The 25,438-nt window shown below is 48.5% G+C and overlaps 1 protein-coding gene across 4 annotated transcripts in view; it reads right to left on the reverse strand.

Moving 5' to 3' along the window:
* Slc66a2 (solute carrier family 66 member 2) overlaps window positions 1-15,752 on the reverse strand; it is a 40,303-nt gene extending 24,551 nt beyond the window's left edge. For 3 of the 4 annotated variants that reach the window (XM_057788329.1, XM_057788325.1, XM_057788330.1), the window contains exons 1-3: window positions 15,600-15,678; window positions 14,886-15,222; window positions 8,611-8,744 (exon numbers count right to left, since the gene is read on the reverse strand). In XM_057788329.1, the coding sequence (XP_057644312.1) occupies window positions 8,611-8,744; window positions 14,886-15,088 (337 nt within the window). In that variant the 5' untranslated portion in view covers window positions 15,089-15,222; window positions 15,600-15,678. The other variant, XM_057788328.1, reaches the window with a different exon arrangement.
* Window positions 15,753-25,438: the final 9,686 nt, after the last annotated feature.

Below are 25,438 nucleotides of genomic sequence, written 5' to 3' on the forward strand. Positions count from 1 at the left end.
AGATCTGTTCCATTCGCTGCAGACACTCGGGGTCTGGATCCCCAGAAATGGCTGGATGCCCATAAGGAAGTGTAGCTTGTGTCTTACCCTTGAGTGAATGAGTGTGTGTATGTATGTGTGTGTGCTTGTGTGTATATTTATGTGTGTATGCCTGTGTGTGTGTTTATGTGTGTGTCTCTGTGTTGATGGAGGAAGGTCATTGGTTAAAAATAAAGAAACTGCTTGGCCCTCACAGGTTAGAACATAGGTGGGTGGAGTAAACAGAACAGAATGCTGGGAGAAAGAGGAAGTGAGCTCAGATGCAGGACAGCTTCTCTGAGAGACAGATGCCATTTCCTCTCCTCTCCAGAGCAGACGCAATGAAGCTCCGACCCAGGATGGACATAGGCTAGAATCTTCCCAGTAAGTGCACCTTGGGGTGCTATACACATTATTAGAAATGGGCTAGTCCAGGTGCGAGAGTTAGCCGAGAAGAGGCTAGATGTAATGGGCCAAGCAGTGTTTAAAAGAATACAGTTTGTGTGTTGTTATTTCGGGTATAAAGCTAGCCGTGCAGGCAGCTAGGAGCCGGGCGGGAATGCCCCCCGCAGCCCCCACTACACTGTGTGTGTTTATGTGTTTGTGTGTCTGTGTATGTGTGTGTTTGTGCGTATGTGTTTATGTGTGTCTGTGTATGTATGTGTGTGTGTTTATGTGTATATGTGTATGTGTGTGTTTGTACGTATATATGTTTATGTGTGTGTGTGCGCACACACACACACATCCTTTCCAGTCCTCAGATGCTATGTGACTTCCAAGGCCAGTCTGCACCAAAGACACAGCCCAGGTTCTTCTTCTGCTGCTTCAGCTTTAGGGTAACCTGAAGATGAGGGCTAGGACTCGTGCGGGAGGTCTTAAGAAGCAAGTATTCAGCTGATGTAGGTGTGCCCCAGGTCCCAGAATCAGGAAGGCAGGCCTGCATAGCAGGACCACCTGGATCGGCACGTGCGTGGCAGGCTGTGGACAATGGCTGCAGTGGGATGGATGAAGAGGGCAGCTCAGGTGATAAAACCAAGGAGAGCCAAGAGCCAAGTGTAGAGCTGGGGTGGGATGCAGGCTCAACACGGACGTTCCTACCGTGACTCCAGCAGCAGCAGAGAAGCCCTTGCAAAGGCACTCCTCTCGCACAGCACTCCATAAACATCTCCCTAGGAAGGTTTACAGCTCAATGGCTCTTCCACACCCAGAGGGGCAGCCACCGTGACCACCAGTTTAGAACATTTCATCACAATAAAAGAAAGCTTAGCCCATAAATGGACCTTGCCCATCTACCTAGAAAGTCCCAACCTGGATGGAGCTCTGGCCACTGGAGTTGAGATAGATACATTTAACTATCTGACTTTGAGGAACAATTTATCAAATAACTACTTAGAGAAATTTAAAATGAAAAATACACTACAAATACAAATTTTAAATTAGAAAACAAATAGAAGTTAGAAACAAAGTCACTCAAATGGACACGCATATCCAGCTGGTGGGGCATCTGGTTAAAGGCAATGCTCATGGTGACTCTGAGGCTCATCTCTGCCAGAACATCAGTGAACTCCGAGTGTGTAACACTCCAATCCACCCACTGTTCCAGCAACCACATTGCTGGCGTCATTCTTCTTGCTTATGAAAGCAGCAAGGGCTATGGCCCACATCTCAGAATGCTTTGGGTTCCTAAGAAACATGGTTGGGACACAGGTGGTGGAAGAGTGGAGCCCGGTTTGAAGCTGAGCTGGTTTCGCCACAAGGGCTCAGCAGGAAGAATCTGTGCAGTAATGAGGGGCTCCTTCTCCAAAACACACCTCCCACCTCGACCCACTGAAAATGCCAGACGACAGCCATGGCCTGTGCCAGCGATATCCAATACTAGAGCTCTGCGAAGGCATGATCCAGTGTAGCCTAGAGCAGAGATGATGCTAGCATCCTGCAGAGATGGAGCAAGGGTCCAAAGACCTAGTCCTTGACCCAGGCACCCCCACTGGCCAGAACGACTGGGTACCAGCAAATATAACAAAAGCAGCCAAATAGAACTTACCATGCCACCAACTGGGTTTGAATTCATATCAGCTTGATGGCAAAGGCATCATTGCAGCTTCTCCAAAGTCAGCTGCAAAAACTAAGGAAGACCTCCATTTCCTCCAAAGTCAACCCTAGCATCTCAGTGACTGGATGTGGAACCTCTGGCCAGAGGTGCTCTAGCCAACAGATGAATCAACATTGTGCAGCCCTCAAGGATAAGGGATCCCCTCAGGTGCCAACAACCCTGACAACAGTGTGTCCTCAAAACCTAGAAAGACATCCTGGGGCCAGTCAACTTCTGAATCCAGTTACCTTTGAAATTCTTTTCTAGGACAAAAAGGGCAGAGAGGCATAAACTGGTAATGGATACCTACTGAAGGGTCCACCACAGAGCCTCCTGGAGACCCTTGGGAGTCTGCAGCTCTGGTGTCTACTGAAGGACCCACTACAGAGCCTCCTGGAGACCATCAGAGTCTGCAGCTCTTGTCTGCTGTTGCTGCAGAGTGCAGAGATCCACATGGAGTTGGAGACCAACAGATACACCACAGGTAATGGTGGACAGTGCAGGGAAAAGGGGAGTTGGGAAGGGGTTCTAGACCAAGAGTAACTAATGTTAAAAAGGGAGTTGGGAAGGGGTTCTAGATCAAGAGTAACTAATGTTAAAAAAAAAAAAAAGGCAAAGACTCGGCCTAGTGACTGAACAAAAAAAGATAACCAGCCAGGCGGTGGTGGCGCACGCCTTTAATCCCAGCACTTGGGAGGCAGAGGCAGGTGGATCTCTGTGAGTTCGAGACCAGCCTGGTCTACAAGAGCTAGTTCCAGGACAGGCTCCAAAGCCACAGAGAAACCCTGTCTCGAAAAACCAAAAAAAAAAAAAAAAAAAAAAAAACTGAACTGGAAACCAGAGCCTACAGGACAGGCCCACTCTCCACGGGCTCCAGAGGCACAGAGCACCTGCCTGGCAGGAAGAAACATCACACTGTCCCATGGGGCCACCCTTGTCCCTGCCTCCCCCAGATTTGATATTTAGAGGCCCTCATTCTAAGTGAGCAGAGGGAGGCTGGAAAAGTGTTTCAATGGAATGCATGGCATTTTTAAGTTGGGTTCTAGTTTTGGAAATTACACAGATTTTGTGATAAGCCACTGGATGTAAAAGAAAAAACTTGGAAAAGGTATGAAAAGGTTTAAAATAGCCACAGGGACCCATTTTCCTCTGCCGTCCTCAAAGTCTACTGAGAGCCTCCACTCTGCATGTTCTGTATAGCATGTATTTGAAGTTTTAGATAGCTCTCTTTCCTTTTTGTTTTTCCTTTTAATTTTTTGATAAAGGAGTCTCACAGTGTAGCCCGGTTTGGCTTGCAATTTGCTGGAGTTTCACAGGTTAGCCCTGTTTGGCTTGCTTGTAGACCAGGCTGACCTTGAACTCAGAGACTGACCTGAGTTAGCCTCCACATGCTAGGATTAAAGGCATGAGCCTTCAAGCCCAGCTGCTTTTATTTTTATTGTTTTGTTTTTAATCTTAACTGGCAAATTGAATTAATGACCTTCAAAATAAAAGGTCTATAATATTGAGGCACCTGGAAAGATTTTAAGCTTTTTTTAAGGAGAACGTCAGGTTACAGCATTGTCTCCCAAGAAAGGCATGGGTAAAGACATTTTTAAATAGCTGTAACTCAATCTTCTCATCAATCAATCAATCAATCATCAGTCGACAGAAGCTTAAAATTAAAAGTCTTAATATTACAGAGACTTTTAATCCTGAAGGCAGAGGCAAGAGGATCTCTCTGACGTCAAAGTCCGCCTAGTCGACATAATGAGTTCCAGAGCAGCCAGGACTTCATAGAGAGACCCTGTCTCAACACAGAAATGTCTTTATGGGGTGGGGAGGTGGCTCCGTGGGTACAGCACTTGCTGTGTAAGCATGAGGGTCTGAATTCTGTCCTCTACAACACACACAGAAAGCTGCTGTGGCTACGCCAGTCTAGCTGGAAAACGCTGAGTTCTAGGTTCAGTGGGAGAACCTGCCTTAAGGGAATAAGGCAGAGTGCAATAGAGGTCACCTGTCCTAGCTAGTGTGTCAATACGACCCAAGCCAGAGTCATCTGAGAGGAGGGAACATCCATTGAGAAAATGTCTCCATAAGATCTAGCTGTATGGCATTTTCTTAACTAGTGATTGATGAGGGAGGACCCAGCCCATGGTAGGCTGTTCTATCCCTGGACTGGTGGTCCTGGGTTCCATAAGAAAGCAGACTGAATAAAGCTATGAGGAGCAAGCCAGTAAGCAGCACCCCTCCATGGCTTCTGCATCAGCTACTGTCTCCAGGATTCTGCTCTCTTTGATTTCCCTTGATGGTGAACTGTGATGTGGAAATGTAAGCCAAATAAACCCTTTGTTCTCCAACTTACTTTTTGGACATTGTGGTGGATTGAATAAAATGGCCCCCATAGGCCCATAGGAAGCAGCATTATTAGTAGGTGTGGCCTTGTTGGAGTGGGTGTGGCCTTGTTGGAGAAAGTGCATCACTGTGGAGGCGGCTTTTAGGTCTCATGAGCTCTAGCTGCACCCAGTGAGGCTCACTTGGTTTTCTTTTCTGCTGCTTGCAGATCAAGATGCAGAACTCTCAGCTCCTCCTCCAGCCCCGTGCCTGCCTGCATGCTGCTTTGTCCCTTCATGATGATAATGAACTAAACAAACCTCTGAAACTATAAGCCAGTCCCCATGAAATGTTTTCCCTTAAAGAGATGCAAGGTGATGTCTTTTCCCAGCAACAGAAACCCTAACTCAGTCTTAGTGTTTCATCACAGCAATAGTAACCCTAAGACAACACCCAAAGTCCTCCTCTGACCTCTGTATGGTGTGCACCTGTAACATACGTGTACAATACACATAGCACAAACAAGTTTATACCAATTGGTTCTTCTCAACTTCTTAACATTTATGTATCTGCGTATATGTGCGTGCATATGCATGGCATGGCATACATATGGAATTCAGAGAAAACATACAGAGGTCATTTCTCTCCTTCTACCATGTTGGTCCCAAGGATCAAACTTGGGTGGTCAGACTTGATGACAAGCGCCTTCTTACCAGCCTTCGTGAGTTATTTTCACAGTCAGTTTGCCTGAACTGTGCCTCATGAGGCCCACAGGGCTCCACGCCATATTTATGCTTGGGATGGTGCTCAGCGGCTCGTTAGGAGGCACCGGCCTTCTGTGTAAAGTCAGATGCTGGTGTAAAGAGAGGTACCTCCTACGGGGCCTCGGCAGCTGCAGGACTGGGACGCTATGGGCTGGCACCAGAGTGCATGTCTGAGTTTCTTCATGCGCCACCCTCTTCCTCCTCCTAGAGATGGCAGGAAATGGACCCCCACAGTTCATGAGAACTACACTCAGGAATACGTGTAGCCCAGAGAACTAAGCAAAGCAGACTTTTGTCTAGATCGTGCTGTGGTATGACACTCCCAACCCTGGTATGTTCTTAAAGCTCCCTGCACTCACCACAAGCCCTGTAAATATGAACTGGACTCAAAACATAAAGTGCTAAAGACATAAACATCAAGAATTCTCTGGCCGAGTGTGGTGGCGCAGGCCTTTAGTTCCAGCACTCGGGAGACATAGAGGCAGGAGAATCTCTGTGACTTTGAGGCCAGCCTGGTCTACATGGGAAGTCCTAGGATAGCCAACAACCTATCTCCAAAAAAAAAGAAATAACAGCAAAAATATAATTCTCAGACAAGTGCCACTGTCCTCTGCAGAGGTCGAGAGGTCTGAGGCCCAGTGACCCTCAAATTCATGAGGTGGGTCCTGCCCTAGTCCTTCAAATGAGACTACAAAGGAGACCCAGAATGAAGTTCTTCCTCATAATCTCCAATATTAGTCACATCCACAGAGGCCCTTCCTAAATTAGGGGGGCATCCTTGGGGTCAATATTATGCCCATAATGGGTCCCTGATAAAAATTCATATTTCAGGCCTAGCCCTGAAAATTGTGGTCTACTATTTTAATTCAATCCTACTTATCAAAATGCAAATATTGCCTTATACACACATAGAACAGCACACAAGAGGCCAACTGGGACTCCACTGCCCACACACTTTTGTCTAGATCGTGCTGTGGTAGGACACTCCCAACCCTGGTATGTTCTTAGAGCTCCCTGCACTCACCACAGTCACTCGAGGTGAAGGGACAAGTAGAATGTGGTTCTGAGTAAACAAAAGCCACACTCTACGTCTGCTGCACTACATATGGTGCAAGCCTTCTGTAGCTATCATCTGACATGGGTCACAATCAGAGTCAAACCACATGGCAATCGAAGCCACAACCTGTTCTTGTATTTGCACCCAGAAGCAGTGCAAACATACAGCAAGTCTCTGGCATCCTGGGTACAACTTAGGCGTTCAGCAGTCGCATGTGTAAGCATGGCTAGGGACCCACCATCCTGCAGCCATGATGGCATCTGTTTCAAGTGGACACTGAGGCTCAGTGGGGCTCAGATCTAGCTATATTGAAGCTTGGAGCACAGAGAAGTAGGGCAGGCAAGTCATGCTTCTAGGAAGCAAGCCGGAGTACCACGTCGAGCCATGAAGCCAGCTCCTACATGATATCCTGTTTTCTCTCATGATACAATTCTTAATACAATCAGCACCAGCACTGGTGTCGTGCTAACAAAAATCACACCAGGAGGATGGGAAATAGATACTCCGGGGAGATAAAGGATGCTCTCAATGGGAAGAACTGATGAGAACACAGCAGAAGATGGAGGTGAGCTATCAACCTTACAGGTTTCTCCCCCAAAACCAAGTGTGGCCACTTTCTACAAAGACAGAGATGGCATCACCTGTTTTACTAAAACCAGGTGGGAACAGAAACACAGAAGGATCCTGTTAATGGGAAAAAATAATGACCAGAAATAAAAATAAAGAAGCCCAATGTTGGGCACCGTTATGTCGGGGTCCAGTGCTAGCCCCCGACATAAACTATCTCTCTGGACCACGTGGAGGCGTGGGAATAAAGACACAACTCACATGGCTTTATCGGGAGAGAGATTCTCAGTGACCCCTCATGGTATCCTGAGTGCACATCCTGAAAATTCCTCTTGTTTATTCTCCAAACAGCCTTTATACCAAAAAAAAAAAAAACCCCGCAAATTGAGGGGGAAATTCATTAGCATTCTGTTTCCTAGGTAACCAGGTGAATGGCTAGTCACATCTACACCTTTCTATGCCCATTTTGTCAAGTCTTCCTCTCTTCCTGCTCTGTATGCTAGCTCTGTCACATAGGCCTGAATTGGCATCTCTATTCAGGCATCCTCCAAATTACAAAAGAGAGCACAACAACATCCTGACCCTTTGTTGGGGTAGCAACAGCCTGTCTGGAAGGCCACCTCAGGTGTGAACATGGCTTGAGAGCCTGTCTGCCATACCATATAGAAATATGGGCCTACACCACAGCAGCTCCCATTATTTCTATAAGCAAGATTAACATACTCTCTTTCAGACAAGAGAGAGCTGTGCTAGCTCACTAGTGGAAAGACAAAGGAAGGCTTTTGCTGGGCATGGTGATATGTGCCTATAATCCTAGCACTGAGGCAGGAGGATTGAGAGCTTAAGGCCAGAAAGGAGGAGGTGGAGGAGAATTAGAACTAGGAAGAAGGGGCTGGAGAGATGGCTCAGCGGTTAAGAGCACCAACTGCTCTTTCAGAGGCTGTGGGTTCAATTCCCAGCACCCACATGGCAGTTAACACCTGTCTATAACTACAAGATCTCTGACACCGTCACACATACATGCAGGCAAAACACATTCAGGCAAAACACCAACACAAATAAAAGTACATAGAATTAGCGCTAGACTAGGGGGCAGAATTTAAGTCTTCTTGTGAAGCCCACCAGCCTACACTGACTACAGAGTGCCAGATCAGAGCTTTTGGAAAGGAAAGGACAAAAACAGCGAGTATTTTGTGTTTTCTTAGCTGCCCAACGTCAAGGAGTGTTGTGTGCTTAGCAGGGGATGGCTCTTGCAAAGGTCCTCAGACCACAGAACACACAGACCCTAGGTGTGTTCTACCTTCAGTGGGTGCCTGTGCGTGTGAGGCAAGGCTAACGGGCATACTGATGGGGCTTCCTTCACCGGGCAGCTGTACACAGACATGACTCTGCCTTCTCCAGTTCCTCTGTGACAGCACACAGTCAGGATGTGAACACAAGTGCCGGAAGAGGAGTTAAAACCTCACGCAATTCCAAGAAAGTCTTATCTTAATTGTTTCAAACTGTGAAATGTTTAGTCTTTTACAGTATGGAAAAATACTACTATCAATTACAGCCAATTACCATTTAGGGAAATAAAAGCTACCTAGATAATGCTGAAGTGTCTTCTTTCCTTTCTTTCTCTCTTTCTTTCTCTCTCTCTCTCTCTTTCTTTCTCTCCTCCTCCTCCTTCTCCTTCTTCTTCCTCTCTCTCTCTCTCTCTCTCTCTCTCTCTCTCTCTCTCTCTCTCTCTCTGCTTCACAAGAGCTAAGTTTTGTCTGCTGCCTAAGCAAGACTTTCTAGGAGACGTTACCACCTACCTGCAAAGGAACGGCGTTTAATGTTCAGCTCGTTGGCCACCCGGACCTCGGTGCAGAGCTTCAGCATCAGCAGCATGGTGAGGATCATCACTATGCTCTGCCACAGCAGCGGGGACTCGAAGTGCCTTCCAAACCTGGGGAGGGAGAGAGCACACCCGCATCAGGAGGGAAGCCGGCACCGGCCCTGCCGGCACTTCCACAGCCCTTCCTCTGCCACAGCCTGAGCTGCACACTGAAAAGGAGGACAGGGGAGAGTCTGTGCATACCACAGCCCTAGCACCAGCTGCCTCCCCTTCCAGGGTCTGTGTGGAACTGGCTAGAAAGGGGAAGGGCCAAGGGACCCAGGCCAGACTCAGCAGGGGACCTGCCCAGGCCCAAATGAGGCTTTTCCAAAGCCTCGTCTCTTCTTCATGGACTCTGTGACTTAGTCTCAAACACCCACCCAGGGCCACATATTGGTGTGAGGGGACCCTACATACCTACCATCCTGTCAAAATCTAATCTTAACCAGGCAAGACTCTTATTTCCAGACCACAGTAGCTCTGCTTCCTGCCTAGAGAGGAAATGTCTGTGAAGACATGTAGCCTTGTCCAATTTCCTCACACATCCTCCACTAAGAAGAGAAGGCAGTCAGGGGTACCCCACCAAAGGTCTTTCCTCCACACCGGGACCACCTTCCCTCCCTAGTTACCCGTCCCCCAGTCACTCTGGTGGCTTCCACTAGGGTTGAATAGTTTACGGACTGGGCCACCGGCTTTGGAGGGCAGAACTGCCACTCAGCAACCATCAAGGTCTGGGCATCACGCCCTTGGCAGAGCAGAATTCCACCAGGCTGTGATGCAGAGACAAGCCCCAACAGGTCATCTCCAAAGGCAAGTCCCAACCCAGCCTTAACCCCACCGCAGTACAGCACAAACACAGGCTAGCATTGGCCTCGGAGTTTGCTTAGCTAGAAAGTGATTTCCAAGACCTTAATTGGTGGTTAGCGCATGCAGTTTAAGAGATTCTACAGAGCAGCCCAACAACTCCATCCCCTCCTGAAAACTGTGGGACCTAGCAACAGTGCCAGCCTTTCTCTTCCCCGTCCTGCCCCTCACGACACGGGTCTCTTGGGACAGGAGGGACCTCCAGGCCTTGTTAAGGCAGCTCCTGACCCCGTAGAGGAGGGACACAGGGAAATGGTCCTGTGAATTCACAGCCAGCGCCAAGCCTGCTCAGGGACACAGCCTATCACATCATCCATGCGGCTTCTATGATGCCAGGAGCTTGCTAAAAATTAATCCACAAACGAAAACCAAACCGGGGGAATGGTACACTCCGATAAACACACTTGGGAGACTGAAGCCAGAGGACCATAAGGTCATGGCTAGCTTGGACTATGAAGTAAGTTCCAGGCCAAGTCTGGCAATAAATTAATAATTTAAACAATAAAAGCATCTCACAAAACTCTGTGGTGACAGCAATTTGTAAAAGATCAGCTGGAGACAGGGAGACAACCTTGCCTGTATCTCAAAGACTCTGTGGCCAGGAATGTGCATTCCGTGAGGAAAAGCTGTCCCATCATGCATGGCACACAAGTCCTTTAACTGACCCAAAAGCTACCTTCAGTTCCTGAAAGTTGTGCCTACAAGCAGTTCAGTCAGAGAGAATCCTAGCCAGCTTGAGGGCCTTCCAAGAGCTCTGGACTTCCTGTAAACATCTCCCCATGGGGTATGCTACGGCCCAGGGAAGCAGAGTCAGCAGTAAGGTTTTCCGCGAGGGTGGGCATGCTGTAGGGAGGCTTCCCTCAGCAATGGGGCATGTCTCAGTTTCCTGTGGGGTAGCAAGCCAAGATTGTATCTCCTGAGTCCAGGACAGGTCCTCTGTGCAGGCCTCAAGGCCCAAATGTCCCCTGGGAGTTCAGAAGCCCCACAGACTAAGCAGCTGCCTGAGGTCAGGAGAGCTTAGGGAGCTGGCAGGAAGACAAAGAAAAGGGACAACCTGGGTACAGAGTGGCAACGAAACTGGCCCAGGCAGACGAGCTCTGTTCTTAGGTATGTTCCAGGGTCCTGTGGTTACGGCACTGTCCCCAGATCTCTGCGTTTATGACCAGAGCATTTAGAGCGTTTAGAGCCTTGGTATCTTCACTTGAAAACTGTGAACCATAACCTCAGAGTTGCTGGGAGACAGAACCAAGCCTTAGTCGCTCTAGGAAGTGTTCTTCCTCACTGGCTATCTAGTTGGCAATTTGCTCACAAAGATGGTTACATGGGGAGATAACATGGGAAGGTGCCACTTCGGGGCCACAAGAGGCTGAAGGCACCTGCTAGTAGAAAAACTCCAGAGGAAAAGGTCAAGGTTTAGGCTACCACGCACCACATCAAAGTCAATTCCAATGAGCTTGGTGGTCACAGGAAACGAGGGCACCACTTAACAGGGTGCCAGCGAGCAAAGCTGAGGATCTGACTGGCCTTATTTATGGGAAGGCAGCTGAAACAGGCCACAAACTCTCAAAAAGCACAACTCTGAAAGGCATAAGGAACAAAATAAATAGGAAAATTTTAACATCATCAATTTTCAAAGATATAGAAAGGTGCCATTTCTTACCAAACTAATGCCAACCGTCTCCTCCTGAGGGTATCTAAGAACGCTGCTCCCCTCCTGCTAACCCACCTACGGGCAAGGGGGTGATTGCCATCACACAGCTTGGGATGGTGAGTTCAACCACTCTCAGAGGAAGGAAAGCTGGTACTCATCATGGGGAGGCATGTGGTGGAGCCGGGGGGCACAAGGTTGGAAAAATCTAGTAACTGGTTCTATGGACAACTTCTCCAAGCCCCAAAGTAACAGAAAAACTCCTACGAAGGAGATTAGATATCTCTACAGCTACTCCCTCCATATCAAAGGAAACTTATCGCCTTAGTAGCAGAATGTTACCGCCTCTCAGTGTTTCAGGCTCACGGCCAGGACCTGCTGCCAGCAGTGGTGGAGACTCAGCACCACAATCCTCAGATCTACCAGGTTGGGTGGCAAACTTTGCTCAAGTGGAACCTGGGCACCAGTCTTGCAGCCCCATCTGGCCCTTCTCTGCAGAATGGATAACTCGGCCCTAGCGTCTAACATCAAAAGTGCAAAATCCTGGAACTCCCGCTTCCTGGAGAACAGTCTGCGAAAGGTGAGTTCCATAACATGACGAGGATTCTAAGAAATAAAGACTTGAGAGTTTCACAAGTTCCAGAGATCCTAGGTTTGCACAGTTAACTCAGCCTGAAGGACTGTCCAGCCGAAACAAACACAAACCAAAAAACCATGCAGCCATCCTCCAGTGAGTTCTGAGGGCTGGGTCCCAGTTAGTGTTGGAAAACAGCTGAAGGTTCTGACTCTTTCATAGTTTGGAGGGCTCCAATCTCATCTGGAGTCTGCCACATCCCGGACCTGCTCTCCACTGTGGGGAGGGGACTGTGTAGACAGGGAAGGGGTGCATGTTCCAGTATTGCTCCCACTGAAGCATAGACACTGCAGCCTTTGGCTGTGTGACATCTGAGAGGAAGCTGAGCTGCAAAACCTTGAGAGGGACCCCAAGACTGGGGCTACAGTCTTGATTCTTCTCTATGGAGATGCACAGGAGAGCCCCCACATCACCTCAAAGCATCAGTGTGGCTACAGATGGGCAGCAGTGTCCCAGATACTGACCAGACTCCTGGCTTTCATCCTGTGAGGGCTTGGAAAGATATTTCCCAGGTGGAAACAGTCAGGAGGGCCAGGACCCTCAGCACCTTCCTTCCTCACAGTCCTCTAGAATGTTCTGGGAAACTGAGGCCCTTTGCACAGGGCCCACAGGAGCCCTGTGTGGCCCAGGACATCCTGGATATGCATTCTACTAAAGAGGTTATGCGTGGACAAGGCTTGGCCCCCACAGAAGGCAACTGAACCCCCATGATGAAAAGTATTTGAGGTCTTCCCAGAGACCCTAGCACAAAGTAAGAGGGACCAGTCCCAGTGTCCTTCTCCACTATGGCACACAAAGAAAATGGCCTCACTTCTGATGGCCCCAAACCAGGTCAGTAGTCAAACCTCAGGCAGTAGTTGGAGAAAATTTGTTCCTCAACCAAAAAGTGAATGCCCTGTCCCTACGTAAGCTAAACTACACTGGGCAGCCTGCCTGAAAGCAAGGCTCCACCCTACGCACACAGAACCACCAAGAAGAGTATGCACACGGTTACACCAAAGGATCTGCTTCCATTCAACCTTAGATTTAATTAGGGCTACTTCCTTCATTGCAGGCAGTCACGGAGGCAGCTAAGCTGGGGACCTCTACCCTCCTCTCAGGGGAAAGCAAGAAGAAGAAGAAATCTTTGAAACGCAATTCCCCAGCTTTTTAAAAAACGAAAGTGAGAACTCAATGCTCCTTTCCTTGGAAGTCACCTGGCCCAAAAAACAAACAGCAAGGTGACCCCAGTGACCAACTCACTGCACTTCTACCAGCTCACTAGCTCACTATGACTCACATACCCAGGCCAAGAACCCACTCTTGGGACACAGGGGGCCCGGCGCTGGGACAGAATGCAGAAGTGCAGAGCGAACTCTCTACTCATAAAATCCAGGGTGGACACCTTTGACAAAGCTCACTAAACTGTACAAAGTGGGCGTGTTTTATTTAATGTAGAGTTATTACATTTATTTCTGCATGTGTAGAGATCAGAGGAAAACTAACAGGAAGGAGCCGATTCTCTCCTTCCACCGTGTGGAGGAGACTGAACTCAGGACTGGCAGCAAGTTCCTTCACTCGGAGTCATCTTCCTGACCTAGTGTGATTGGTTTTAACTGATTTTAATACTAGTTAGTAAAAACTCAGGCCATTTCCAACAGTGCACAGAAAGGTCAAATGCAAAGAACTTTGCCACTAACTCTCTGGATCCCTTCTCTCCATCCCCCTTCTCCCTGGCTCCTTTCTCCCTTGCTCCCTTCTCCCTGGATCCCTTCTCCCCAGATCCCTTCTCTCTGTCCCCCTTCTCCCTGGCTCCCATCTTCCTGTCCCCCTTCTCCCTGGATCACTTCTCCCTAATCTCTTCTCTCTGGCTTCTGCAGGCAACTGCCTTCATGAGAACTGCAAAGCCTTCCTATGTATACAAAGAACTTGGAATAAACCAGTAGGAAAACTACAGATATTTAGCATGTAGTGAGAATCTTTTTTTAAATTTCCTCTGAAAATTCATCTTCTCAAGTCTGTAAGGTATAGATGTGATGGGCTACGCCTTTCATCCCAGAACTCAGGAGGCAGAGGCTGGAGGATCTGAGTTTGAAGCCAACTTAGTCTACAAAGTGAACTCCAGAACAGCCAGAGCTACATAGTGAAACCCTGTCTTAAAACAGCAAAAACCTCAAATACGTATGGTTTCAACAATTGTTAAAATTAATCTCAACTTCCTCAGCAGAATGAAAATGAAAATGAGAGGAAGGTGGCCCAAGAAGGGCTAAAGAAACAGACTCTACCTTATATTATGGGGAAAGACTGACTTCCTACGTGAGAAGACTCGAGCACGTGAGACAAGCAGCTGGGGGGTGGTGGCACACACTTTTGAGGCCAGCTCTCAGGGGGCAAAATCAGGTGGATCTCTCTGAGTTCAAGGTCAGCCTGGACTACAGGGCAAGTTCCAGGACATCCAGGAAACCCTGTCTCTAAAAATAAACAAACAGCAATAAAAACACAGGCCAGCAGCCCCGTGGCAGCCACACGGGTCTTTAATCCCAGCACTTCAGAGGCAGAGGCTGGAAGATCTCTGTGAGCTGGAGGCTAGTTCCAGACAGGTTCCAAAGCTACAGAGAAACCCTGTCTCAAAAAGCCAAAAAAAGAAAAAAAAGAAAAGAAAAGAAAAAGAAAGACGAAAAAAGAAAGAAAAATAAAAAAAACAGGTCAGGGAGAAATGACAGCAGAAGGCAAGCCCGGAGAAGAGTCACTTAACATTTATTATTTTCTCAACCTGCCACCCCACTCCACACTCAGGAAAGGAAAGGCAGGGATCCAGGCAGAGAAAGGCCCCAGGGTGTATCAGACAAAGGTAAAGCACGAATTAAATGAAAAGGCAGACTTGGAGATTGTATTTGACTCTCTGCTCCAGCCCTGCCAGTCTTCCTGGAAATGACGCTCAAGCTACTCAACCACCATCGAGGAATAAGCACCTGTTCTTCCAGAGGTCTTTCGGGGAAGAAGACAGCTCCACTCGCTGCCACTTGAAACCCCAAGAACAAAGCCATCTCTCCAGCAGCGCTCCCAGGTAAGAAAGTCCTGAACTTACCAGAAGAGTATCCGTAAAATATTGGCCACCAATAACACCAGGCATACGTGAGTGGAGAAACCGTCGGCGTTCTGAGTCCTCCGGATGTCCCTGTACTGGGGGATGTATGGTACCACCCCTCCGAAGACCATGGCCCCAGCGGCCACCCAGGAAACCAGCTGGTGCAGCGGGACCAGAAGCCAACCCAAGCCTTCCGCTTCCATCGCCAGCACCGAGACCGCGCTGTCAGCCAGCAACGTCCACCTGGTCCAAGCTCCTTTGCGCTCCCTGAGTCCACAGACTGACTGTCACCTCCACATGGCCGCCACTATCCTGCGCAGTCAGCCACCATCCCGACCTGGAAGAGGGAACAAGGGTAAAGCATTGACAGAAGCTGGACCAAGCAGGACCTGTGCGGGACCTGGAGTCTAGGCAGGGCCTGGAGGCGTAGCGCTCCGCACCCACAGCCTCGGAAGCTCAGGCTCCCAGGGGCGCGCCGCGGGGGATCCCGGCACAGCTAGGACCCGTCCTGCGCCCAGGAAAACTGGGGAGATGGAGATGCGCGCCTGGCCCTCTGCCGGCCTCCCGGACACTAGGAGTGCACCCCGCCGGGTTAGGGGGAAGGAAGGGGTACACTGTCCCAGAGCGATTAGCCGTGGGGGTGACACCGCCCCAAAACGGGTTTAGCTAGTGGGGGGAGGGGTGGACGCATGGCCCAGAGGGAAGCGTAGCGACCTGGACCCCGAGTCCTCAGGTACTTCAGGGAGGATCCGCCAGACTGCGAAGAGCAACCAAAGTGAAGCAAATCCACGACCCTTACCAGCCACACCGCGCCGTATGGTCCTTCTGTCCCTCAGTCCCAGCCAGAGGAAGCCCCGCCCCGTGACGTCACAATGGACGCCACGCCCACTCCAGGATCCCGCGGCTACCCCACTGGGTCCTAAAGCGCGCACTGCGGGGGTGAGACCCTAGTGGCTGCGGGCACTCAGCTCTGTTCTGCTGTGTGTCCCAGATTAGGAAAAATCTACAGGGAGGCGCTTTCAGGCCAAGTGACCACGTGAACCCGTCTCCAGCTAACGTCGCGCGCTGGGCTTCATTACAGTGTAGACGTAATCCTGAGCCACTAGCGGCTGAGAATGAGATACTGGGTGTTGAAAAAGAGCTGTCTGGCCAGCTTAGGCCTAGGACGCCATCCTCTCCTGGATTCCAGGGGTCTTTGAAAGTCTCTGAACAAGCCTATGGAGTGTGGCAACCCTTACCCAAGATCGGAGCTTGGAGCTACTCACTGACTACCCCAGGTGATTACAGGGCTGGCGTCAGCACGCTACAATAGCTGAGCCTCCTCCATGTGTGAGGTCAGTCCTGCTTCAGGTCCTCACTTATAGGAAAAGAGCATCAGAATTTCCAAATACGCCTCTAACATCAGCCGGACCCTGGTAGGCTGGGCAAGTTGAACCAGAAGAACCCGTTGTGCTGCCTGTCCGTAGGGATCAATACGATGAGGTGGCACATGAGAAGGTGACAGGAAACAATAGGAAACGTATCAAAGTCTGCCTGGCGTCCTTCTGCATGGGAGGGACAACATTAGCAGGGCAGCCCCTGCCCCGCCCCGCCCTCAGAACACAACTGACCCCCACCCATCTCACCAGGTATTACCCTTCTTTTCACCAGAGTTGGCCCTATTTCCCAGGGAAATCATAAGACTCCCCCCTAAGATCAGTTTCAAAGAAGCCTGTTTCTCCAGGGGCCGAGAAAACACAGGAAGTGCTTTCCCTCCGGAGGAGCCCACAGCCCCCCCAAACCACTTCCTGAATCAACACACTTAATGCTCAACACCAGGAAGGAACAGGAGGGAGAGGAATAAACAGAAGGAAGGCCTGGCAGGACTGGGTGAAGGGGAAGTAGGTGTCCCATTTAGGACACCCACACCCCACCTCCCACACCCAGGCTCCAAAGTCTCAGGGATTCCCTTGCCTCTCCTGACTCTCACTACGATGATGTTGCTTTAAGGGGTCACATATGGTCACCTTGCTTGTCCTGACTATTCCAGGGGCTGTGGGCACACAGATGGGGGCATATGCTCAGCATATGCCAGAAGCACCACTAGGAGCACAAATAAGTGCACACAATCTTGCATTCTGGTCCAGTACTGCACACCCTGGTGGTCTCTGGTAAGGCAAGCTACCATCTGGAGAGATGTAGATGCTTTTTAACATATTTGGATGTGGAGCCCTTGGGGTAGAGTATCAATGCAAGGACATTCCCTTCTTCCCAGGGGCTCCACTAGCACCTGAGTCCCCGCGATCCCAAGGAAAGAAGCCAACAGAGCTGTGCAAGGATGAAGAATGCCTCCAGACACAGTTCACCATAATTTCTTTCTTCTTTTTTTTTTTTTTTTGATTTTCGAGACAGGGTTTCTCCGTAGCTTTTTGGTTCGGGGGATCTTGTTTTTGCAGGTGTCATTGTGTTAAGCATCTTGAACCGGGCCCACTCAGAATGGGAACTATCCAGGGACCAATTAAGTACAATCATATGAGTCTTCACAGCAGAGACCGGACTTAGGGACAAGAAGGCCAAAGAAGATGGAGCAGAGAGAGAGCTCAAAACGCAGCCTTGAAAGCTAAACTGAGCCAAAGATAGTCTATGGCCCCAGGATTTGAGAGGCTACCTAAAACTGAAGACTGCATTTTAAAAAGTATACATTATGAAGACATTTCAACCATTTTAGAATAAATGAAAAGAAACAAAAATATACTTAAATCTGCACACTCCAATTTACCCCAAAAGAATTCTTTTACAAATTTTTTTAGTAATAATTTATAATAAAAAAAAGATAGAGGCCGGGCAGTGGTGGCATACACCTTTAATCCCAGTACTCGGGAAGCAGAGGCAGGCAGATCTCTGTGAGTTCAAGGCCAGCCTGATCTATAGAGTGAGTTCCAGGACAGGCTCTAAAACTATACAGAGAAACACTGTCTTCAACTCCTACCCATCCCCCCCAAAAGACAGAGTAACAGAAGAGGATGGGAGGTAGGGTAGTGAAGGAAACATGAGGAGAGATGACTAACACAAAAGGCCTTTTTAAAAGCCATATGGAGCCGGGCGGTGGTGGCGCACGCCTTTAATCCCAGCACTCGGGAGGCAGAGGCAGGCGGATCTCTGTGAGTTCGAGACCAGCCTGGTCTACAAGAGCTAGTTCCAGGACAGGCTCCAAAACCACAGAGAAACCCTGTCTCAAAAAAACAAAAAGAAAAAAAAAAGCCATATGGAAACTGACTAGTGGCAGTGCAAGCCTTTAATCCCAGCACTCAGTAGGCAGAGGCAAGGCCAGCCTGGTCTACACAGCAAGTTCCAGGATTGGCTCCATAGCTACTGGAAAACCGTATCTCAAAAAACCTATAATGGGGGGGGGGGGCTGGAGAGATGGCTCAGTGGTTAAGAGCATTGCCTGCTCTTCCAAAGGTCCTGAGTTCAATTCCCAGCAACCACATGGTGACTCACAACCATCTCTAATAAGGTCTGGTGCCCTCTTCTGGCCTGCAGGCATACACACAGATAAACTATTGTATACATAACAAATAAATATTTAAAAAAAAAAACCTATAATGGGGTTTCAATATCCCAACTAGACATTATACACTGCCAAATAAAACTCTTAAAGCAGGAATTTACCTTTTTGAATTGTTAGCCAGTGTGGTCCCACAGACACCCCCTGAACATTCCAGGCTGTTGCCCATACTATTGATTATTCCCCGAACTTGATAGTAAGCTACCACATGCCTATGTCATAGAACCTGAAGAAACCTAGCTGGTGGAAGCTTCATCCCCACTGGCTAGTTAGTATTCATAGCGCTATGAACCCCAAAACTACATCAAGAACCTGCAAGGCCAGACATGCATACTGGTGCAGTAGCAACAAGAACATTAGGGTACTCAAAATTCATCAGGGTTTGAAAGGGAGGTTGGTCCCTCAGAATCAGTACAGGACATAGTCTCAAAGGAGGACAAGGTGGGGTGTGGGGGCGGGGGTAGAGCTGAAAAAGAAGCAGCAGCTTCATCAAGCACAAGCAGAAAAAAAAAGAAGCCGGGTGGCGCACGCCTTTAATCCCAGCACTCGGAAGGCAGAGGCAGGTGGCTCTCTGTGAGTTCGAGGCCAGCCTGGTCTACAAGAGCTAGTTCCAAGACAGGCGCTAAAACTACAAAGAAAACTTGTCTTGAAAAACCTAAATAAATAAATAAATAAATAATAAAGAACAAAAATCAAGAGAGCAGGAGAAGCGAAAGAGGGTGTTTCTTCAGAAGTGGATTTTTTTTTTTTTTTTTTTTGGTTTTTCGAGACAGGGTTTCTCTGTGGTTTTGGAGCCTGTCCTGGAACTAGCTCTTGTAGACCAGGCTGGTCTCGAACTCACAGAGATCCGCCTGCCTCTGCCTCCTGAGTGCTGGGATTAAAGGCGTGCGCCACCACCGCCCGGCTCCAGAAGTGGATTTTTAATGGGAAAGGGGGCGTGTGTGCTTGGGTGAGTTGATAATTCCTGACTGGACACATTAATCAAATAGTGGATTTTGATTATTGGACCTTGGTGTTCAGTCTCAGGAATAAGTAGGTGGCCAAATAAGGCGGATAGACCCTGGGGGCTAGCTTTAGGCACGAACAGTTTTTAGCAAGGGAGAGGAAAGGGTTGTACCCGTAAAACCTGTCTGAATGTTTGCCTGTGAGAGCCCCTCCAGTGTTGCTCTAGGGCACTTCCCTCTGGAGGAGTTTGACCAGGAGCAAGCCCAGATCTGAGTTCTCTCCTTCTCTCCCCATGTCTTCCATCTCTGTCCTGTCTGCAGTTATGTGAATCCGAATCTGGGTTGGAAGGAATGCTGTCTTGTGAATCGCTCTATGTCTCGGTCTCTATAACAAAGGGTTTTGGCTCCGTATTTAATGCACAGAAAGAATTACATGGGAAAAGAATGAGAAATAGTTCACAGAAATATTTTTTAGTTTTGCTATTTATGTGGGTGTGGGTGCATAAAATTAAAAAAAAAAAATCCTGTGTGTATGTCTATGAACCATGTGCATGACCTGGAGTTGTGAGCCACCATGTAGGCACTGGGAATTTAACCTGAGTCCTCTGGAAGGGCAATCAGTGCTCTCAACCTATGAGCCAACTCTCTAGCCCAATTATCAGAAATCTTTAATGGGCGTTTGCTGACTCCAACTTGCTACAGCCAGCGCAGCCTGGATAGCTGAGACTGGCAGAGGGGTGCCGGGATTGAGATATTGAGGCTTTTCAGGTGGAAGAACAGCAACCTTTAGTTTGCCCAGCAACCTTTTATACCTCTACTCCTTCTGTGGAGACACACAGGCCAGAAAGAACACAAACATCCTTGTCAATTACAGACCACCAGGAAGTTCCGCTGTCAGTAAGGGGGAGTGAGGGCAGCTGGATCACAACACAACTGACCCAGATAACAAACTATCTGTATACTGTTTCCAACATTTATGGATATTTATCATATTAGGTTGCTTTCAACGTCTTGCTGTTTTTAGCATTTATTACTACAACACACAGACACACACACGCACTATTCTGAGTGAAGGTCGTGGTGGGTGAAGGACTTGAAGTACGTAATTTAAGGTTAAAGCTGGGTGTGGTGCACGTACCTTTAATCCCAGCACTTAGGAGGCAGAGGCAGGTGGATCTCTGTGATTTTGAAGCCCTCAGGGTCTAGAGAGTGAGGTCCCAGGATACCTGAGCTACACAATGAGACCCTGTCTTGAAAACAAAGGATCACATGATCACGTGAGAAATCCAAGGGAGTGAGTTTGATTGTTCACTTAAAGGCAGGTGTGGTGGTTTGAATACATTGCTCCCCCCAGGCTCATAGGGAGTGGCACTATTAAGAAATAAGACTTTGCTGGAATAGGTGTGGCCTTGTTGGGGGTGGGGAGGAAGTGTGTCACCAGGGGGTGAGCTTTGAGATCTCTGAAGCTCAAGCCTGGCTGCAGATCCAGATGTGGAACTCTCAGCTACCTCTTCAGCATATGTCTGCTGTATGCTAACATACTTCCTGCCGTGATGATAATGGACTAAACCTGTGAACTGTAAGACAGCCCATATCAAATACTTTCCTTTATAAGAGTTGCTGTGATCATGGTGTCTCTTCACAGCCGTAGAAACCCTAATTAAGACAGCACATTAGCTGGGCGGTGGTGGTACATGCCTTTATTAATCCCAGCACTCGGGAGGCAGAGGCAGGTGGATCTCTGTGAGTTCTAGGCCAGCCTGGTCTACAAGAGCAAGTTCCAGGACAGGCTCCAAAGCTACAGAGAAACCCTGTCTCGGAAAAAAAAAAAGAAAGAAAACAGATATTTACATTACAATTCTTAACAGTAGCAAGACTATATTTATAAAGTAGCAATGAAAATTTTACAGTTGGTGGTCACCCCAACATGAGGAGCTGTATTAAAGGGTCACAGCGTTAGGAATGTTGAGAACTTTCAGCACAGAACATTCTGCTAAGAGAACACAGTATAACATGATTCCTAATGACATATTGCTATAACCACAAGTCAACACATTCCTCAATACTCATTAGAGAAACTTCTCGCAGTAGATGCCAATTAACACAGAACCTCGACAACTAGTCAACATGCAGAGAATAAGAGAATCTGGAATGTTCGGCCCCAAATGTGCTGTCTGCATCACACCCCTCTTCTCCAGGTGTATCCGCCTCGACGGGTTACTCTGTCTAGGGTTTGTAACCCGCCTGGCTGGCCAGTTATTCCAGGGTCACGGAGAGGCACCACCTGAAAGACATAGGCTGATAAGGGGAAGGAGGCTAAGCTTATTTGTCAAAGCCTCCGTTTATTAGAGTCATGGTTACAGCTTATATAGCCCCTGAATGGGGAGCTTGGGGGCTGGGGCATGGGGTCTTGCCACGTGGTCCACGCCCGTTACGTAAACCAAGAGGTTACGATGGGTCAGGTCATGATTCCTTGGTCGGGAAGTCACAAGGTGACCCCACCTAGTACTCTAGATAGTTTGGAATGTGAGGCAGGTTCTGCTAACAGATAACTCTCTATTAACAGTTAATTTGGGTGTGAGATAGGCTTGGTCAATAAGACTATTCTCAATACAATTGAGAAGTGAAGCCCTCTGCAAAAACTCCTCACGGCGGTGCTTCCTGTAAATTTTGGGGGGACACGGCTCCTGACATCCAGGCTTGGGGATGTATGTGGAAGAGGAGCTGGAAAGACAGAACTAGATATCGTGAGGGGCTGGAAAGACAGACAGAACTAGATATCGTGAGTGACTTCAAGGAAACCATATTCTCCAGACCCTGGAGGTTAGACACACATACGAACTCAGATACCGTGACAGCACACATAAGACCTTCATAAACCCAAGCCAGACAAACCCCAGAATAGAAAGGGGGAAGTGAACACAATGTCCCTCCCCTTGCCAAGGAGTTCTTGCCATTTGGCAACTGCTGGGTGAGGAAAAAATCAGTTTCTGTCGCTGGAGTGTCGCTGGTATACCGATCACATTCCCATAAACTGGACACCACAAGTTCCTTCTTTCCTCCTCCTTTTCCTTCCTCCCTCCCTCCTTTCTTTTCATTTGAGAGAACACAGAGAGAGAATCTGAAATTGGATGGGTGGGGAGGTGGGAGACGATCTAGTAGGAGTTAGGGAGGAAAACGAAGTGATCAGATTATATTGTATAAAAGTCTTAAAGAGTTAACAAAAAACATTTTAAGGTTGCATGAGAGTCCCTTGAACATGCCAGCAACAGGGTTACTATGCATGGGCGCGAATGAACTTCAAACTGCCCATAGGCAGCTGGTAGCTTACCACAAGACCCTAAGACCAGAACCTTTCATTGCTGAGGTTCGGAGGGCAGGACAGCAGCTGCGCTAGCCAGCAGCCACCCCTTCCCCAGCTCCCGGCCTTGGTTGTACTGTGAAGCACTCACCTACCCAGATGAAATGTATTTTCTTTTTTTTTTTTTTTTTTTTTGGTTTTTCGAGACAGAGTTTCTCTGTGGCTTTGGAGCCTATCCTGGAACTAGCTCTGTAGACCAGGCTGGTCTCGAACTCACAGAGATCCGCCTGCCTCTGCCTCCCAAGTGCTGGGATTAAAGGCGTGCGCCACCATCACCCGGCTGTATTTTCTAATTTAGAATTAGATCCACATTATTCTTCTGCTCAGTGGTCTACATCTTTGATAGCATGAATAGGAACTCCAGTCTTGGGCTATTTTCTTGAGAACCGCAGGATTTCCCTGGCTTGGGGCAATAGCAGGGTAGCAGAGGGGAGTCTTGGTGAGGGCTCAGTGTTGATGGGCTAGAGACAGAAGCCATTTACTCCTTTTTGTTGTTACTGGGTAGGTGATTGTCCAGAAGTAGAATGAGAGACTCTCTAGATAGATATGCCAGCTTACGGAGTGTCCTGGGTGCCTCTTGTTCACCGTAGCGAGTCTTCCCTTCTCCACTGGTGCAGTTTTCTAGTTGCATTTGTCCTGAACCAAGCATGTGGGAAAGCAAGATTTTTGAGGGATGACAGGTGGGACTGGGTGGAAGGACGGCCAGAACCCCAGCCCAGAGCCATACCAGGTGGTTGCCACTGTAATGATCAAGCTTGAGGTGGAGACGTGGGAGAGACGGAGAAGCAGACGGAGCTGTGGAGAGAGGTAGAACCTGAGATGCAAGGGTGAGGAACAGGCTGATAGTCTCCTCTCCCGCCTGTAAGTCCCACCACACTGTTCCAGCTTCTGACCCGGTCCAGTACAAGGAGGCTCCTCTCGGTGTTCATAAGCAGGGCTCTGCGTGTGGCTCTCTGTGTGGTTCTGCTTGTGGCTACTGTGTGCACCACTTTCAGATGAGAGAGGGATCATGGATGCTCCCATCCCCCTCCCCAAAGGCTTGTTGTCTACCTGACCTCCTGAGTCTCTGGTAGGGTCTGAGGGCCCAGGGAGGTCTTTGCCTTAATAGCCTACAGGACTATGCTTTATCTAGAAGTCACTTGGCTCTGCTCTGGCTAGTCTGGACACAGCTGAAATATCCAGTGAGGGTTGGCCAAACATGGTAGCCTTGTGAGAGTCCTCGCTAGTGAAGATAGCCTCTGCTAGTCTGTCTGTCTGGTCCTAGCTTCTGTGGTCCAGGCTCTGCTTGCTGCTTGCTATGCTTACATTGTCTGCAATGGGAAAAGCAGAACGTGTGGAGGATGTGTGCATCCATTAGACAGAGCCGCACCCAGGCTCTTACTGCTTAGACTGAACTGAATCTGGCTCCAGGGTGTCTACCAGTTCTCCGATTCCCTGCCTGATGCTGGCTATGCTGGCAAGGGATGTCAGAAACACCGTGATTCTGTGGACTGAAAAGGCCCAAGGGAGTGAGGACACCATTGAGAAACAGTCCCATGTCCTTAAGGTAACTGGAAGACCCTCTGAGCTGGGCTGTCATAGACTGAAGCCAGGCCAGCCAGGTGAAGCCAGCCTTGCCAAAGCCTTGGTCTTGCTCTCCAGAAAGATTTCCTTTTGCTCCTTAAAATGGTTCTAGTGAGTCCCGGGCTTTGAATCTATAGCACACTTCTGATAGAATACCCTGAATTAGACTCTAGGTTCCCAGCTTTCCTTACAGCTGTCTGCAAAGAGACATCGGTTGCTGCTGCTGCTGCACAGGCTAACTCAGGCTGCATAGGCTGACTGGGGGCCATGCAGGGCCAGCTCTCATACCCCTCCCTACTTGTCTTAGTTAGGGTTTCTATTGCTGTGAAGAGACACCATAACTGTGACCTCTCTTATAAAGGAAAAACTTAATTGAGGCTGACTTACAGGTCAGAGGTTTGCTCACATTATTGTCAAGGCAGCGTGCAGGCAGACATGGTGCTGGAGAAGGAGCTGAGAGTTCTACCTCTTGACCCAAAGGCAACAGAAAATGGTCTGTCTCAGTGGACATGGCTTGAACATATATGAGTCCTCAAAGGGAGATTGGGGGTGGGGAGACTGGGCCTGACATAGGTTTTTAAAACCTCAAATCCCACCTTCCAGTGACACACTTCCTCCAACAAGGTCATATCTCCTAGTCCTTTTAAAAAGTTCCACTCCTTGGTGGAGTATGCATTCAAATACATGAGCCTATGGGGGCCATTTTTATTCAAACTACCACAGATCCAAAAGGCAGACCATCCATACTTTTAAAATTTATTATTTGAACTCATCCATTGGTATACAATTCATGTACTATGAAATTCACTCAAATAAGTAATCCAATGGTTTTTAGTATATACACAAATTGTGCAGCCATTACTGGAGTCCAATGTCAGGAAATTGGTTCCTCAAGAAGGAACCCTTTGCTGTGAAGCAGCTTCCTCTTCCCTCTTCCCCCTCTCCCTCCTCACACTATAGCAACCACTGAGGCACTGTCCCTGTGACATTCTCAGTTACTGATGTTTCTTATAACGGGGTCATTTAATAGGTGACTGTAGTTGTATATTATTTGTGCTTTGATAAATAAATCTTTCCTGAAGACCAGAGGCAAAGCTAAAGCCACTAGACATCAGGCAGTGGTGACACACACCTTTAA

The sequence above is a fragment of the Chionomys nivalis genome, chromosome 14 (assembly GCF_950005125.1).
Source record: "Chionomys nivalis chromosome 14, mChiNiv1.1, whole genome shotgun sequence".
NCBI classification, from domain to species: Eukaryota; Metazoa; Chordata; class Mammalia; order Rodentia; family Cricetidae; genus Chionomys; species Chionomys nivalis.